At 37.1% G+C, this 17,479-nt stretch overlaps 1 protein-coding gene across 13 annotated transcripts in view; it reads right to left on the bottom strand.

Moving 5' to 3' along the window:
• The window catches only part of LOC118708219 (centrosomal protein of 76 kDa), a 132,899-nt gene that overhangs the window by 20,358 nt on the left and 95,062 nt on the right, over positions 1 to 17,479 (bottom strand). For 7 of the 13 annotated variants that reach the window (XR_004984495.2, XM_036419337.2, XM_036419341.2 and 4 more), the window contains 5 exons: positions 16,403 to 16,567; positions 14,975 to 15,061; positions 13,156 to 13,285; positions 7,942 to 7,983; positions 2,423 to 2,595 (listed from right to left, as the gene is read on the bottom strand). Coding sequence is in view for 12 of the 13 variants with exons in the window: in XM_036419337.2 (XP_036275230.1) it covers positions 2,423 to 2,595; positions 7,942 to 7,983; positions 13,156 to 13,285; positions 14,975 to 15,061; positions 16,403 to 16,567 (597 nt within the window). In the remaining variant the exon portion in view is untranslated. The remainder of the gene's footprint in view (positions 1 to 2,422; positions 2,596 to 7,941; positions 7,984 to 13,155; positions 13,286 to 14,974; positions 15,062 to 16,402; positions 16,568 to 17,479) is intronic. The other 6 variants (XM_036419340.2, XM_036419342.2, XM_036419351.2 and 3 more) reach the window with 3 other exon arrangements.

Below are 17,479 nucleotides of genomic sequence, written 5' to 3'. Positions count from 1 at the left end.
GGACTGAAAGGTCCCAGGTTGGATTCCGGTCAAAGGGCATGTACCTTGGTTGCGGGCACATCCCCAGTAGTGGGTGTGCAAGAGGCAGCTGATCAATGATTCTCTCTCATCGATGTTTCAAACTCTCCCTCTTTTTTTTTTTAAATATATTTTATTGATTTTTTACAGAGAGGAAGGGAGAGAGAGCGAGCCAGAAACGTCGATGAGAGAGAAACATCGACCAGCTGCCTCCTGCACACCCCCCACCGGGGATGTGCCCGCAACCAACGTACATGCCCTTGACCAGAATCGAACCCAGGACCTTTCAGTCCGCAGACCAACGCTCTACCACTGAGCCAAACCGGTTTTGGCTGATGTTTCTAACTCTTTATCCCTCTCTCTTTCTCTCTGTAAATAAATCAATACAATATATATTTTTTTTAAATAAAAAACATCAATTTTAATTTAAAGAGGAAGAGAGAAAAATGCTTAGTTCTAGGCCAGTGTCTAAGAACATTCACTTGTTCCATGAGTCAGAGATTTCCACTACCAGTGACTAAGAAACTATCATCCAGGCTTAACTCAGCAGCCAGCGACAAAGGTCTGAGTTAGCTGAAAACCCGCTCTAACGTATCTCTTTTCAGCACCTTCTTTCTTTTAATTTTTATTGTGACAAGTATTACCTATGTCCCGATCCTCCCCCCACTCCCTCCAGTCCACTCCTGCCCCCGCCCTCATCACCCCACTGTGTCCATGGGTTATGCAAATATGCATACAATCAGCACCTTATTTCTGGATTCACATTTGAACTGATGATGAGTAGATGCTCAAAAATGGCCTCCCTCTGATTAAAAGAATTGTATCTATCAAATTATCTCAAGATTTGGACTTGGGACTCTGGCAGTAGTTCTTCAAAAAAAGGACAACCAGCCGAAACAGGTTTGGCTCAGTGGATAGAGCGTTGGTCTGCGGACTGAAAGGTCCCAGGTTCGATTCCGGTCAAGGGCATATACCTTGGTTGCGGGCACATCCCCAGTGGGGGTTATGCAAGAAGCAGCTAATTGATGATTCTCTCTCATCGATGTTTCTAACTATCTATCCCTCTCTCTTCCTCTCTGTAAAAAATCAATAAAATAATTTAAAAATAAATAAAAAAGAACCACCAAGAAGATTGTAGAGGCTGCCCATTAATCTTATGACGGCCAGGTATATAGTCTTGCCTCAAGAGATGAATGGAGGAGGAAAAGAAAAGTTGTTAAAAATGTTTCAGTAGGTGGAGGAGCACCCCTTGTCTTTAAGACCAGTGCTGTCCAATAGAGCTCCACGGAGTGATGGTTAATTTGCATATTACTCTTTTATTAGGTAGGATGTTAGTGTCTACAGGGTATTAAGAATTGAGAATCTAGCTGAAACTGGTTTGGCTCAGTGGATAGAGCATCCGCTAAGAAGAAAAAAGGTAAGATGGGCCTTAAGAGAGAGAGATAGCATATATGAGTGTGCACTGAAGTCAGGAAGTAGTAAGGATATTTCCTTATTATTCTTAATGTTTGAAAGACATTTAGTAGCAAAATTGTTATTATTGGTATCTTCTGGGTTAGGGTTGGAGACTGATGAGAGGGGAATTGAAGAATAACGCCTTAAATTCTACCCTGGATGGATGTGGAGAGGGTGGAGCCAACAACCACAATAGCAAACAGAAGATGAGAAGCTGGTTGTGGTGGTGGTGGTTGGGGGGGTGGGGGGAGGGTAGACAGGAGGTAGGGGACAAGAATGTGATTTCATTTTGCACATTTCGATTTTGAGGATGGAGCAGAGGAGATATACAGTACTGATGCTCCAGACAGAAGACTGAGAGATTTGGGAAGCATCAGCAACTGCATCCTTTCTGTTTCTTGAAAACAAGGATGTCAGATCTTGCCCAGAGGGCAGTAATGAAAGATGAAATCTGGAGAACACTAGCACAGTTTCCTTTCCGAGCTCTGCCTGATGTTATCGGAGAAAGGGCAACCTCCTGTAGGGATGTGTCAGTGTGTGTGTATTTTAGGGAGAGAAGTAAATGGATGACTATTCTACAGTGTTAAGTGTTTTTAGTGGAAATATGTTTTCCTTTTCCCTTCCTCCATATCAAAGAGGAAGGGAAAGGTATCAAAGGTATTTAAGATAATATAAGCCTAAAAACTGTTGACTTTTTTTTAACCCTACCATAATCTAAGACTACATCAATACTTTAAAACTTATTCTATATATTATGGTCATTATATTGATCTTTACTAAGTGACAGTAAACAATCCTCTGTTTTATTTCCTGCTAAACCAATCAGTTTTAGCCCTAACTTTATTGCTTGAAAAACGGGGAGGTCGGCGAGTGTTGGCACCGCGAACTCGGAGCCACGCTCTGTGGACGGGCCTCGCGGGCCGCACCTGGAGTCCATGCAGAGTCTCACCTCGGAGTCGGAGCTGTCCAGCTCGGCCAGAGTCGGAGCTTTGAGGAGCCTCTTCCGCTGCACAGACACCTGCTGCGCAGCAGTTAACCCGTTCTCTTTTGTTTGTGACGCTAGACCTCCATTCACCACCGATGACTCTGCAGTGCTCTTTGGAGAGTCAGGGGCAGTTACATCTGGTAAGAGAAAGAAGAAAGCTCACCTTTTCTGGAGCTCAGAAAGGTAATCAGTGGACAAAACACACTTCCCCAAGTACCTGCACTCAGAAAACACACACCAGTGACGTAGCATTTCCATGTCACACATATAGAGCACAGAAGCTTGACACACCTATGTATACAAAACATTTTTGTTAGATAATATCTGTTGGGTTCAATTGAAGAAAACCTTTGACTGACTAGTGATATATTCACATTGATGGGTTAAAACTTAGAGCTGAAAGAAGTTCTACAGATAACTGACTTAACTTCTTCATTTTCCAGAGGCTGACAGGCTAGTTTTACTTTATAGACTCTAAGAGCTAGTGATGGGTGGATCAGAGTGATGGCATGAATGAAACCCGATTAAGCGTATAGTTGTCAGATATAAACATCGTTTGATTTAAAATAGCTAATAACCCATATTCATATAAACATGAACACAAAAAATCTGGGATACAATCCCTCGGAGAAAGCTGACTTCGTTTATTCAGAGCTCTGATTTGGATGGGAAAGCAATGTAACAAGTTAAAGAAATGCAGGGCACAGAGCAGAGCACAGGGTACCCAGTACAGTAAGAGGCAGATGGCTCTGCTCAAAGTCAAACTCTGCTGCTAGTTTTCTAACCTTTTGTTCCTCATCTATAAAATGGGCTAACAACAGACATGAGTTTGTTTTGAGGATTAAATAAGTTAACAACTGTGCATGATACTTAATGCTGTGTGTATTAAAGGCAGTATACCATGAATGTTAGCAATTAATAACACCAATTTGTATTTACATTAACGAGTAAGCCAAGGATCAGAGTAATTTAGCCAGTCATACATCTAGTACTGAATCCTAGTCAGTACTGATTCTAAAGTCCATTTTTTTTTTTTTTTTGCGCTGTAGCCTGGAATCTTCCAATGCAAATGGAACCACTTTTCTTCAGTATTTCAAATGAAGTATTAAATATCAAAGTTTAATAACTAACTACCAAATTAGAGTATTTAAAGATGGGGAAAAGCAGTCATTGTATAATTTAAGGTCCACATCAGCACCGTGAGCAGGCCTGAGCACATGGAACAGCCGGAAGCCCCTGCAGCTGGGGGTAAGGGTACACTAAGCACTCAGCGGAAAAGACGTGCCTTGAGCTCCTTTACGAGGGGAAAGCTCTGTAACTGGTTATTATAAAATTAAGAATCAGTAGTTCCTCCAACAAATAATGTTTATATGCTTAAAGTTTAAGAAGTGGCTTTTCAGGAAAGATTAAGTATATAAATGTGGTCTAGTACAGCTTTCCATAACATTATCTGACTTAATATTTACAATTTCTGCTTATTTTGAGAGACCAAGAAGGCCACACTCCCTGGTGGACTAGAAGAAAGGGTTTGAGAAAGCTAGGAAGGATGGAGGAAAGGAAAAAGGAAGGAAGAAGACAGACATACCTGTCAATCAATCATTTACCAGTTTACGTAAGATTTCTAATAGAAATTTTGACAACACGTGCATTACTTTTGTTATTATGTTTCCTAGAACAAATAAATAATTAGGGAAGTAGCTAGAACAAATAAATAATTAGGGAAGGAGGTATGCTGAAAAGGACAAAAGGGTAAAAGCAGCAAGTTTCTATACATATTATAATGGTTAAAGTCTTCTAATACAGCTTTATTATGGAGGTGTACAGAGTGGTAAGCTGCAACACTTAGGAATAATTTCCAAGAAAGCAAAGGAGGAAATGACTGGGCTAATTAATTCCTAGTCAAGAAAAAAGGTAGTGCTTAAATGTGGCCTTAAAGTATATATACATATTTTTAAATTTCTTTTTTTTTTCAGAGAGAAAAGGAGAGGGAGAGAGACACAGAAACATCAATAATGAGAGAGAATCACTGATTGACTACCTCTTGCATGCCCCTTACTGGGTTTGAGCCTGCAATCCAGGCATGTGCCCTTGACCGGAATTGAAGCAGGGACTCTTTGGTTAGCAGGCCGAAGCTTTATCCACTGAGCCAAATCGGCTGGGGCAGAAGTAAATCTTTTTAAAAACCTGATTCTACAGTGTATCTCATTTCATACCCTTCCTATTGAATTGTTCATGTTAGTCTTTCAAGCAGAAGCACAAAGTTAAAATTACACACTCTTTCATCCCTCTTCACTACACATATTTCAATGGAGGCTCCCAAATTGGAGGCATAGTGAGGACGCAGAGCAGTCAGCTTCCCAAGGCAGGCCTCACATCCCCGATCTATCAGGTCAGGTGAGACCGCTTAGGAGTGCCTGGAGGAACACTGAAACAGTTTAATGGTCATATATTTGAAAAAAAAGTAATTTATCAGATGCATGATTTTATGATTGTTTTTGATTAAGATATTTAAGTCATTTATGATGGATTTAAAAAACTTAAAATAGTACCTGGTAGCACTTAAGTCTGGCAAAAATCATGAGGGTGGCGTCTGAACTGAAGCTTAGGAAACACTGTTAAGTGATAAGGGCTGCCATGAGTTCATTTCATTCTCAAGGCAGAGATTTCAGAATCTACCCAATAGCTCTCCAACTGCCTAAACAATGTGCTATGAGACTGATAGCGTTCACTGACTAAAACTCCTAAAATAAACACCTTGTACTAAACTGAAGGCTCTGAGATAAATAGGATGAAAAAAAATATGCTATGTAACAGTAAGGTTTCAGAATGATCTCAACACATAAGACTACGTAAATATGGTGTGTGATTTCATCTCATATTTCATATTTATAAAAGACTCAGTTGAAGATATTTTAAGAGATGTAGTTTGATTACTTATACTCTTCTGTTCAAATAAATAAATCCTCATTACTTTAGTGTAAATGAGAAAACCAAATACTTCGATAAAACTTTGTACTTCTATGTAAGACAATTTCTGGAGGAAAAAAACCTGATATTTATAACTAAGCAAAATATTTAAGTTATGGCTTTAAAAGTCACATATCTCAGGTTCAGTGCATGGCCATGATATTGAATGCATTATTATAACTTTATGTGTGTTAGATACACCCAGCTGCTGTCTTAGTTGGAATAATTATAACTGGTATACAGATTACATATTTAATATTTGCATTGCAAAAATAAATTATACTTACCTTAATTACTGTTGAATGGATTAAAACTTTCCACTAAGGATTAATATTTCTAAGATATACATAGGCAACAGACTATACCTTATGTTTTATTTCACACTTGAGGAATTATTTATATGTTTCAATATTTACTCCTTAGTTTTCCAACTTTGCATTAAGTTAAAGAATGGATCCATCTTTTCCATTTATAGTTTTTAAAAAGTTGATCTTAGCCCTAGCTGGTTTGTCTCAATGGATAGAACATCAGCCTGCGGACTGAAAGGTCCCAGGTTCGATTCTGACCAAGGGCACATGCCTGGGTTGCAGGCTTGATCCCCAGTAGGGGGCATGCAGGAAGAAGCCAATCAATGATTCTCTCTCATCATTGACATTGATGTTTCTATCTCTCTTTCCCTCTCCTTTCCTCTCTAAAATCAATAAAATATATATTTTGATCTTAGAGAGAGGGGGGGGAGAGAATAAGGGCAACATTAATGTGAGAGAGAACATCGATTGATTGCCTTCTGTATATGTCCTGACCAGAGATTGAACCCGTAACCTAGGTATGTACCCTGACTGGGAATTGAACCTGCCACCTTTTGGTGTCCAGGACAATGCTCCAACCAACTAAGCCACCCAGTTAGGGCCCATTTATAATTTGTCAAGAAAACATAAAATTAGCACAAGAAATTGAGAACAAAGCATGTAGAAGTCATGAAGTATATACACTAAGTTATGAAATAAACTATAGCAAATGATGAGCAATGGAAGCACATAAAAGCTTTTTTTACTCATTTATATCAAGGAGGTAAAGTACCAATATCCTTCTTCCCAATACACAACCCATCATATAATCTAACAGAACCCAAAATACACCTATATATAATGTGTCAGGGCATGCATAATGTCTAAACCAGTCACCTGAGCTTAACTGTGTAAGCCAATCGTCAATGTGTTTAAGTAGCTAGCCACTCTTATACAGTCCAACTGAGGGGAACATCTTTAGTAGATATTTAGAAGAGGTAGAGTGTCGTAATATATACTGTCAACTTTTACGAGACTGGTAGTAAGTATTCCAAAACATTTCTGAGTTTATTTTCCAGAACAAAATTTTTTATAAGGTTACTCTGCAAATGGTTGGTAAAATGAAAATTTTCAAGCGGATAAAGAAAATAGAAAAGCTCTTTAATGGTCAGTCAAAAGTAGTAAAATGAAGAGTGTAAATCATTTATTTGAATTTTTTGAAAACACATATATTACTAATGTCTGAGACCTACAAGTATTAAAAAAAGTTTAAAAAACAGTTGGGAACTAATTTAGCAGATGAAAGTAAATATTCATATACAGAATATAAAACTAGAACTCTCTGGCTCTTTAAATATAAATTTGTATTTAATATATGTCAACAATTGCATGGCATATAAAAGAAAATTCTGGAAGAAAATATTAGTCCCAACATCTTATCTCATTTTATATTGAAAACGACAGCTTCTGAAATTAAAAATTCTAACTTGCAAAATAATTTATGAGATTAAGATGGCTTGGAACCTTTGCTCATATATAGTTTAAAAACTCCATTTAAAAAGAGGGCTGACTTTACAGATTACATTTACTCACTAATGATTATTTGTTTCACTATTAATCCCTATCTACTTAAGGGGGAGGGTGTCTAAACTTGTACCACAAACCCGGGGCTCCGTATTCTACAACCAAAGCCATTCAGTGCTTTTGTTTCCATATTGTTAATAGCACTCGGAACCATTTGTGACTTTGCCTTTCTACAGGAAGCAAAGACTTATAAGTTCCTGCCCATCAACTGAGAAGCAGTGTTCCCCTGAAGTCTATCTAGGCTGACAGTTTGCAGTTTAGCTACTTAAATGCTTTGAGAATAAGATGTGTCAAAACTTTGTTTCTCGAAAGGTTTTTTCCTAGTCTCTTAAAAGCAAAGTTCTGTTGTAGACTGTGACATCATCACTTTAGAAGACTGTGGGTGAGTGAGACCATAAGGACTGGCAGCCACATTCCATAACCGTAGGTATGGTGTAATGGCTCTTCCATAAACCCTTGGTAGGCAACAGATTTTCTGCAGTTTTACTTCTTTTAAAGTATAAGCAGAAAGTCTTATTTTACTGACCACAGCCTAGAAGAAGCCTTTCAATTTTCTTTTTTGACATGTTTGATCAAGCAGATGAATGAAATGTATTTCACAGAAACCACGAAACCCACGTCAGGTGTGAAAGCATTTTGTTTTACCTGACAAGTCAAAACTGTGAGACATGCTAAGTGGCCGCACTGCTGGAAAAAGAAAACAAACATAAAGAGAAAATAATTCAGCTGTTAGAAATATACAGGGAGGACAAAAGAGAAGGGAAAATGCGAGAAGACCTGGAGTGGCACATTTCAGACTGTAAGGCAGAAGGCAGTGAATAAAAATCTAAAATATAATGAGACCGTGAGTCTTATTTTCAATTCTATCACTCAGACTTCAAATGAAGTAACAATAAAAGAAAATAACTTTTTAAACAACATGTTAAAAATAAGCATGATAAAGTCAATTTTTAAAGAACCATAGTACTATAGAATTTTTTACTTCAATGTATCGATCAAAAGAAAAAAATAGTCATTTTAAAAAACACAGTTTTAGGGAACATACAAAATATTTAAAATTTAAGGATAAATGTATTATTAAATAATTTATTTCAGGGTGAAAATTTGGCTTTCTGCATAGAGGTGAAACATTTTATATGAAATTTCATTTAAGAACTAGCAGTATCACAATCCGATATAATAAAAGCCTAGTATGCAAACTGTGCCCTGGAAGTTCGACCAGGGGGCGGGCTGGGAGAAGTAAGGGAGGCCCTGGCCAGTGGCAGCAGCGGCAGGCAACTGGGGGAAGGGAGGGAGTACCCAGCCAGCAGAGGCTGGGGACCCTGCCAGTGCATGGCATTTGTGCACTGGGCCTCTAGTATATCAGTAATTGTCTATTGAAGGCAGTGTGACCTTGTAGTCAAAAAGAGGCCTCAGGGGCCAGAATGCCTAAATCTGAACATCAGCTCTGCCACTTACTACCAGTGTGATTATGGGCAAGTTACTTAACCACTCTGTGCTTCAGTTACTTCATCTATAAAATGGTAATAATGATACCACACCTCATGGAACTGTTAGGAATATTAAATAATTTTGTACCACAAAAAAAAAGAAGAAAAAAAGAAAGAAAAGGTGCTCAGAACAGTGCTTGGTACACAGTAAAAAGCTCAATAAATATACTTTCTTAAGAATAAACTTATTTATTTCCTATTGAATACTTTGTGTGTTTTTAAAATTTTTATAACATACTAAAACCAATTTAATTTTATAACTTTAAGTGGATGAATTTCATGATAGGTAGATTTATCTTAATAAAACTTTTTAAAAAGGTTATACAAAGATTTGGTGAATTTGGGTATTCATGACCGTCAGACTTATCTGTTTTCACCACAGCCCAAAATTCACACCAGGACTATGCACCCTGTGACCTAGGCTCAGGGGACAGGTCCTCTGTGGTCAGAAGAGGACAGAACATTAGATCTAGTGGGGAAGGAAGCACAGGCATGTCTGCCCGGTTCAAGTTTTCCAGGTGGATTGCCTATAGCGTTCTAACGCCCACATTTAACAGCATGTATATATCTGTAGATGTTTTTTGGCAGATATTTTTTTAAAGGAACAATTTATATTTACTACCTAAAGTCTCAATATAGTGTCTTAGAAAAAATGATGTGAAGGAAAAGCATTCAGTGATATCTCAACTTAGCAAGATGTCAGAATCCCATGCAGATGTTTTAAAAAGCACTTAAGTCAACAAAGGGGATGTGACTATTAAATGGGGCAAACAGAGCAACTATTTGTTAAGAACCATACTTATTGTTTAATAATCAGGAAATACTATTTTAAGTATCTCATCCTAATATACAAACTACATTATAACTTTTAAATAACCAATTTACTGTGTTTTAGTTGTCTTTCAACATTTTACACCGACGAGAATAACTCTCCATACACCATTAAAAAAAACTCTGCATCTCTAAACTTAAATACTAAAAAACAAAAACAAAGAAACTCAAATACTACCGAATCTAGATTTCCCCAATTTTGTAGAGAAAATAAAATGGTATACATTGTAAAAGCACTCATCACTCTTCTCCAATCTATCAGTCTGTTCTTCTCTGGTACATGAGCATATCTTTTGAAGTAGATTGACTACTGCACAAGAAAGAGATGCTATTATTTCTTGAAAGATGAGGTTCAGATTTTTCTAAGTTCCATATACCACAAAGAGGACAGCGATCAAGCATCATAGCCACTAGGATGCTTAGAAAAATGATGCTTTTAAAAGTAACAAGTTGTATTTAAAATACAAAATCTCAATAAGAGATGTTAGGAAAAAGAAAATGATCAGATATGAACACTATGTTACAAGAATAGTAATTTCAGACTTAATAGGAAAATAGTCAGTGAAACAACCGAGAAATGGGTAAACACAGTTTAGCGATATGTGAGGATATCATGTCCTTATAAATGTTTTGAGTCATATTACAGTAAATGGCAGTGGAAGTGCTCATGCCACATACAATGTTAAATGAAGACAGAAGAATACTGTACATAATTTTTTGTTTCCAATTCAAGATGCACAAGTAGATTTGCAGGAACTGTCTCTGGTTGTTGAAACTATGGATAGCATTTCTTTAAACATTTACATATTTCCTCCATTTCAACAGTGGGTTTCTACTTGCAATTACATGGAGAAGAATGATTATAAAATATTTAGGGAAACACTTCTTCAAGTTAATTCTGCCAAACTTATCCTAACCCAGTGGTCGGCAAACCGCAGCTCACGAGCCACACGAGACTGACACCCCCACTTCTTCTAACGCCACTTCTTCAAAATAGACTCGCCCAGGCCGAAAACCGACTTCTGTGCATGGGCCACGAAGTTTCAATCGCACTGTACGTGCACGCCCGCACGTGGTAGTTTGTGGAAGAGCCACACTCTAGGGGCCAAAGAGCCACATGTGGCTTGTGAGCTGAGGTTTGCTAACCACTGTCCTAACCAAACCCCCCAAAGGAAAATTGTAAGAACCAATATACATCTACATAAATAATGAGCCCAAATCTTTTACTGTTCAAAAAATTTAAGATCACTTTGAAGACAGAAGTCTAGAAGTAAGACTCTCATAGAATAATCACTTTCTATAATAACTCAATTCTCATTGTTGTGCAATACCAAGTAATAAGGTTAAAATAAGATGTATAATCAACAAAAACTGATATTTAATTATTGTAAAATAGGGCTTCTATTAGCATCTGATTCGTTTAAAATGAAAGAGAAGAATATGTGTGTGACAAGTGTTTGTGATGACATCCCATGCAATTTCAGAGCGTCCCCTCGATGCCTACAAAGATTGCTGGTTTCTTTCTGAGACTCCTTCAAATGCCCTCACTTAATGCCCTCTCACTTGCTGCTATTAGGCCTCATGTCTATCTCTTGCAACATTTGTTTTACTCTATGGTTTTGTTGAAATCATTTGTATTACTTCAATGATTCCTTTTCAAGGTGTAGTAAATTTTTAAAAATCTAGTCTAAAACAGTTATCCTACAATTCAATTTCCTTATTTTTCCACAGTGGTTCTAACTCTCTGTTCTAAAAAAAATGCATACATATAGTCTGTGAAATATGCATACATTTTAAAAACATTTCAGGGGATTCACAGACCCTCTTGAGGCCCAGTTAAGGAACCCAGGATAAGAACTCTTGGTTCACATGGTTTATAAGTTTTGGCTCATTATTATGTAAATGCTCGTATGGATTTGTCACTTTGCATGCTATAAACATATTTTAAAAATATCTTTATTGATATCAGAGAGGACTGATGAAGGAAAAAAGATAGAAATATCAACGATGAGAGAGTCACTGATCGGCTGCCTCAGTATGCCCCACATTTGGGGTCCAGGCCACAACCCAGGCATGTGCCTTGACAGGAATCAAACCCTGACCAATCGATGCTCAACCACTGAGCCATGCTGGCTAGGCTAAACATCATTTTTAAGAGCCAACACTTGCTGCCATAAAAATTAGATAGAAATAAATTGACATAACTTTTATTTTTAGGTTAGTAATTGTAAGGTACATTAAAAAGTTTCAACACATATAGGAGTTCTTTTTACAGCCAAGAGTCTGTACTACATACTGGGGTCACAATAGTGAACAAGACAGACATGGGTTCTGCCATCATGAAGGTCACAATGTAATAGAAGGGCTGAGAGTCAAGGAGCATCAATATGGAGTGACTGAAGAGTTCAGAGCTGAACACAGGGAGAGTAATCAGAACTGATGCAATAAATAAATCAGAGAAGATGGCAACTTAAATTAAGATAGTGGCTGTTGAGAGGAAGACTAGAAAGATCCAGAAGTAAAATCAACAGGGCTTGGCTGTTAAGAGTCAGAGATGATGCTGAAGTTTGAGTTGGGCACACTGAGATGGGGAAACGGTTTGGGTAGAAAGCAGATGAGTTTACTTGTGGACTTGTTGGGCTTGTTTTGCTTGTAAAATATAAGGAGACAGATGGATGCATGAGCTTGTACTTTTAGAGAAATCTGTGCTATAGATTGGGGGCTGGAAGATAGCCAGAAACAAAAACTATGGAAAAAGGCATGGTTGAACAGGAAGAAGTGAGCCCAAGATAGAAACTTGAAGAATCAAGAAGAGTCTCAAAGAAGCAGGAAAAAAAATCAGAGGAGAAAGTAGGTGAAGGTGGTGTCACAGAACTGATTCCTTTTCTGTTCAGGTGCCATTATAATCTATTTTCCTCATGAAAGTTTCTCTGAATTTTTCAGGCACCTTACAAATTGGAGGAGAGCTGTATAAACAAAATGTTTACAAACATTTTACAATATGATCTACCTATAAATCAAAATCAACGTGTGCGTATAGTATACATTAAACACATTAGATTTACTAAATATAAAAGAAGTTTGATAATAAGGTAAGTGATACCAGATAGTAATTGATGCTTTTATCACCTAATACTCTATCTTTAAACCCATTATTAAGACAACAGAAACTTGCAGTAACACTATATCTTTATTCTAAAACATATCTTTGTATATGTGTCACAATTTATAAAATATTTTAACCACAATCTTATTTAATTCTTCCAAAAAAGCCATAATGCAGGTGTAGAGGAATTTTTATGCACCTTCTACTGACAAAGAAATAAGACACTCAGAGTGGTAAAGACACTCTCCTAAAACCACAGCCTGGAGATTGGCAGAGCTCTGTCCACGCTGCCAGGATGCTCTTGTCCGGTTCAGGATCATGTAGGGAAAGACTTCCTTATTCTTGTACCATTCGTTCCACTAAGCTGATGATATAAAGACACCTTTCCAAGCGGGTGTGACTAGGCCAGGAGTGTGAAAAGCAGGAACTCACCTAATCTGCTCCGTCTAATCTCTTCTGGGGAGACGGGCCGCAGCTTCCTTTCCGCTTTGATTTCTTCTAGCATTCTTTCGTGGAGGCTCGGTGGCCGTGGCGGAGTGGGCTTTAGTTTTCTGGCTGAGGCCTTGGGAAACACATAACGGTCGGAGACTTAGGGTAGTGGTCCTTAAATAGTTTTTACTTAAGTCCATTCATACAGTATAGTGTTATGAAATTATATTTTTTGGATTGACACATTGCTTGATTAAAAAAAAAACCTATTTAAAGTCATTATCAAGATTCCTAAAGCAATAGGGAGATTGCTGAATTTCAGAGTGGTTTAGTCACGTGTGCTTAACTAATTTTAAAGCGACAACTGCGGCTCAGTGGTTGAGTGTCAATGTATGAACCAGGAGGTCACAGTTCAATCCAGGTCAGGGCACATGCTGAGTTTGTGGCTCCATCCCTGGTGGGGAGTGTGCAGGAGGCAGCTGGTCAATGATTCTCTCTCATCACCGATGTTTCCTTCTCTCCCTCTCCCTCTCTTCCTCTTTAAAATCAATATATACACATAGAATATATATATATATATACACATATGTATGTGTATATATATATATATATATATTTTTAAAGATAATTTTGCTAAAGTTAAAATTATGTTTCCTATATGCAAGCATGAGAGGCAATTAACTGAAATGCAAGCTATACTTTAATACTATTATTGTTTTTGAAAAGAATATTTTCAAGTCACCACAATCTTCTCAGATTATTACTATCTTTATTCTATAGCTGCATGAATAAAGGCTCCAGGAGGCTGATTAACTTGCTCAGAGACATGGCTGCTAAAGCTTGGAGCTAGTGTGTACATCCAGGTTTATTTGACACCATGCTCTCTCTTCTCTCCTATGACCTGCATTCTTGATATTATTTCCTAGGCGGCCTCTTTTCCCTTCTTTTAAAAAGATTTATAAGAGGGATCGTTAATTATGGTTTAGACCCTTTGTGCACTCCCTTTCTGGTTAATGAATGTACAGGGTTAAGAGGCTTTGGTGAGGACTGGTATTGAGCTGAGGGGAGAAGTGAGAAACAAAGGAAACACAAACCAATGCTCATCCAGATTAAAATGTTCTGATTCCATGGTTACTAGAAAGAACCATTAACAGAGAAAGATAATATAAAAGTAGATGTACAGAAGAGTGAATTTACTGCAAAACAGTATGGAAATTACAACTTAATCAAAGAGGTTATTAGCACTATTAAGTAAACTGGATGGGCGGGCAATCCACACCAGGAACAATTTGGTATTATATTTAGCCATTATCCTAGAAAGTTTTTGTCCAGATTTTGCACTATAACCCAGGTTGTTTTGAATTGAAACATCTTAAGATAGCCTTGTATTAAACAAATGTTGAGTTTTCCTTGGACTTAAATGTAAATCTATAGCTGGGAGTCACCATCTATATTCTATATATTTAAAGGCTAATATGCAAAGTGTCCCCTTGGGAGTTCAACCGGGAATTCAAATGCTAGCTATGACATGCGCTGACCACCAGGGGACGGCATAGAGCGAAGGAAGGCCCCGGCTGGTGGCCAGCAGCTGGAGAAAGAAGGCTCTGGTCAGCAGTGAGAAGGCCCCAATCGGCCCTGATCACCGGCCAGGCTTAGGGACCTTTCTTGTGCACGAATTTCATACATCGGGCCTCTAATTCTGAGAATAAAAGCTCAATGCAAAAACTAACCACTTTAAGAGCCGAGTTCTAGAGATCACACTCTACAGGAGAATAATTCATTCTGTTAACTCTAATCAGGAGGAATACATCAAATTACATACTGGATTTAAAGGAGGTCTTGATCTGATGAAGTCGAGAATGATTTCATGAGCACTTTTTTTTAACCGAGGAGGAATATCACCATTCACCTGAAAAAGGAAGACAGAAAGTAGATTCACTTGATTATAGCAACGATTTTCAACAGTGTGCCGCAAGAATTTTTAAAATAAGCAATACCTGACTATTTAGTCAGGGGCACTGACCTCTTTACTCTTACATTGTAAAATAAAATAAAAAATGGCAGACAATCTTAATCAGAGAAACAAGTATCACATGATCTCACTCGTATGTGGAATCTAATGAACAAAAATAAATTCATGAAGAAAATATATCCAGAGACATAGAAGCATGGAAGAGACTGATGAATCTCAGCGGCAAGGCAGTGGTGGATGGGTGGGTGGGTGGGGAGAGATTTAACCAAAGAATTTATATGCATATATGCATAATCCCTGGGTCTTCTTTAAGAAGTAAAAGAAGAAAATAAAGGATCAAAAATACAAATCATATAATGGCACATGTCTAGCAGTAATTACTTTAAATGCAAATGAATTACATACTTTAAATGATATACGGTCACCAAATGCTGACTACAAAAGATTCACTTCAAATAAAAAACAAAACAAAAAGAAAGCTGTGATAGCAATACTTATACCAGACAAATTAGATCTAAAAAACAAAATAAATGAACAAGAAGAAGAGAAACAGACTCATAGATACAGAGAACAGTTTGACGGTTACAAGATGGGAGGGAGCATGGGGGGGAAGGGTGAAAAGGTGAAGGTACAAATTGGCAGTTTCAGAATAGTCACGGGGGTGTAAAGTACCACATAGGGAATATAATCAATAATACTGTAATAAGTATGTATGATGTCAGATGGGTACTAGATTTATCGGGTGGTTAGGTTATATAATGATTTAACTTCTAAGAACTTAATTCAAGAATTTAATTGTAGTTATTAAAAAAATGTATATACAAGGTAACACAAAACAGGATGTTGATAACTGGACACAAGTTGATTAGTTTAATAAACTCTGGGATAGCCATAAGCTGGAAAAGATATAGTCATTTAGAAATGATGTTGAATATACAATGACATGAGAAAATGCTCATATGTTAAGTGAAAATAACTAGGTTAGAAAACAAAGATTCCAATGTTAATCCATATTGTCCAAATAAAATGTATAGAAAAAAAATTGAAGGTTATACACCAGCATGTTAGCAAAATTTCTCTCTGGATTGTGGAATTACATATCTTTAATTTTTTTCTTTGAGCTTTTTTATATTTTCCAAATTTTCTATAAATGATCATGTATTACTTTTATGAGAAAAAATCATTTTTAAGTATAAACATTGAAAAGAACATTTTCAACAAATAAAATTACTGCAGAATATCCATTTGAATCCATTAATAGTTTTCTATGTTTCTTACCATCACTTTTCGCAAAGTGTATCTTTTGGATCTAATGTCATCCATTAGCATCTCATAAGGGGTGAGTTGATATTCAATGGGCAAAGGGTTGTACTGCCGCTCTTGAACCTTTTTAAGTTTTACTCCATTCCGCAAATCCCTCATCACCTGCACCCAGAATCGAGCCTGAAAGTATCAATGGTGTAGAGACATCAATGAATGAATTTATTAGTGTCCTATAAATAGCTACAGTCACTCAGAAAAAAATGAAAACTTGGATTGCAAACAAAAACTATTTTAAAATTAAATTTCAGGATACTAAAAAGTGAGTAAAAAGCCCAGTAGAGAATCCACAAGCTTTCACTGCTCAGACACTTGGGTATAAATTCTAACTCATTCACTTTGGTAGACATTAATGGTCTCAGTTCTTCAGACCTCCTTGTGTCTACACTGTTATGTAGCTTTGCTCACTAGAGGAAGACTGCACTTCTTACACCTTGACTATACGATTTGCTTGGCCATTGGAATAGCAATGGATATGACGTGACTCAGGGCTTCAAAAGCAAATGCACAATGGGCTGTCATTGGTACTTCTATTATCGCTATAAGGACAAAATGCCTGGATTGACAGGATACTCACTGGAATGACCACCTAGAGAAGGATGAGACACACATAGAGTGGAGTTACTACAACTGATCTGTAAACTCATGAGCTATTACTGTCTAATGCCACAGTGCTTTTGCAGTGTTTGGTTACATGGCATTATAGTGACTATAACAAATTTATCCAACCACCTACTAGCTATTGGACATCCAGGTAGCTGCTTCGCCTTTTTGAACCCTGGCTTCCTTATCACTAAAAGAAAATGGTACTTCATAACATGTTGAGCAGATCAGAGATGTTCTCTACATAGAACATGTGTTCTGAACATGGAAAATGCATAAAAATGATAATTTCTATGTTATTATCTTTGCACAAATTATTTAATATCAGTTTTCTTATCTACAAATAGCCTTGTCTATCCTTCAAAAGAATGAGATATATATGAAATACTTATAGTAATATAAAATATATTAAATATAAATATTAACCCTTTT

Source organism: Pipistrellus kuhlii, unplaced genomic scaffold (assembly GCF_014108245.1).
Source record: "Pipistrellus kuhlii isolate mPipKuh1 unplaced genomic scaffold, mPipKuh1.p scaffold_m20_p_6, whole genome shotgun sequence".
NCBI lineage: Eukaryota > Metazoa > Chordata > Mammalia > Chiroptera > Vespertilionidae > Pipistrellus > Pipistrellus kuhlii.
This window is presented reverse-complemented; position numbering and strand designations above follow the sequence as displayed.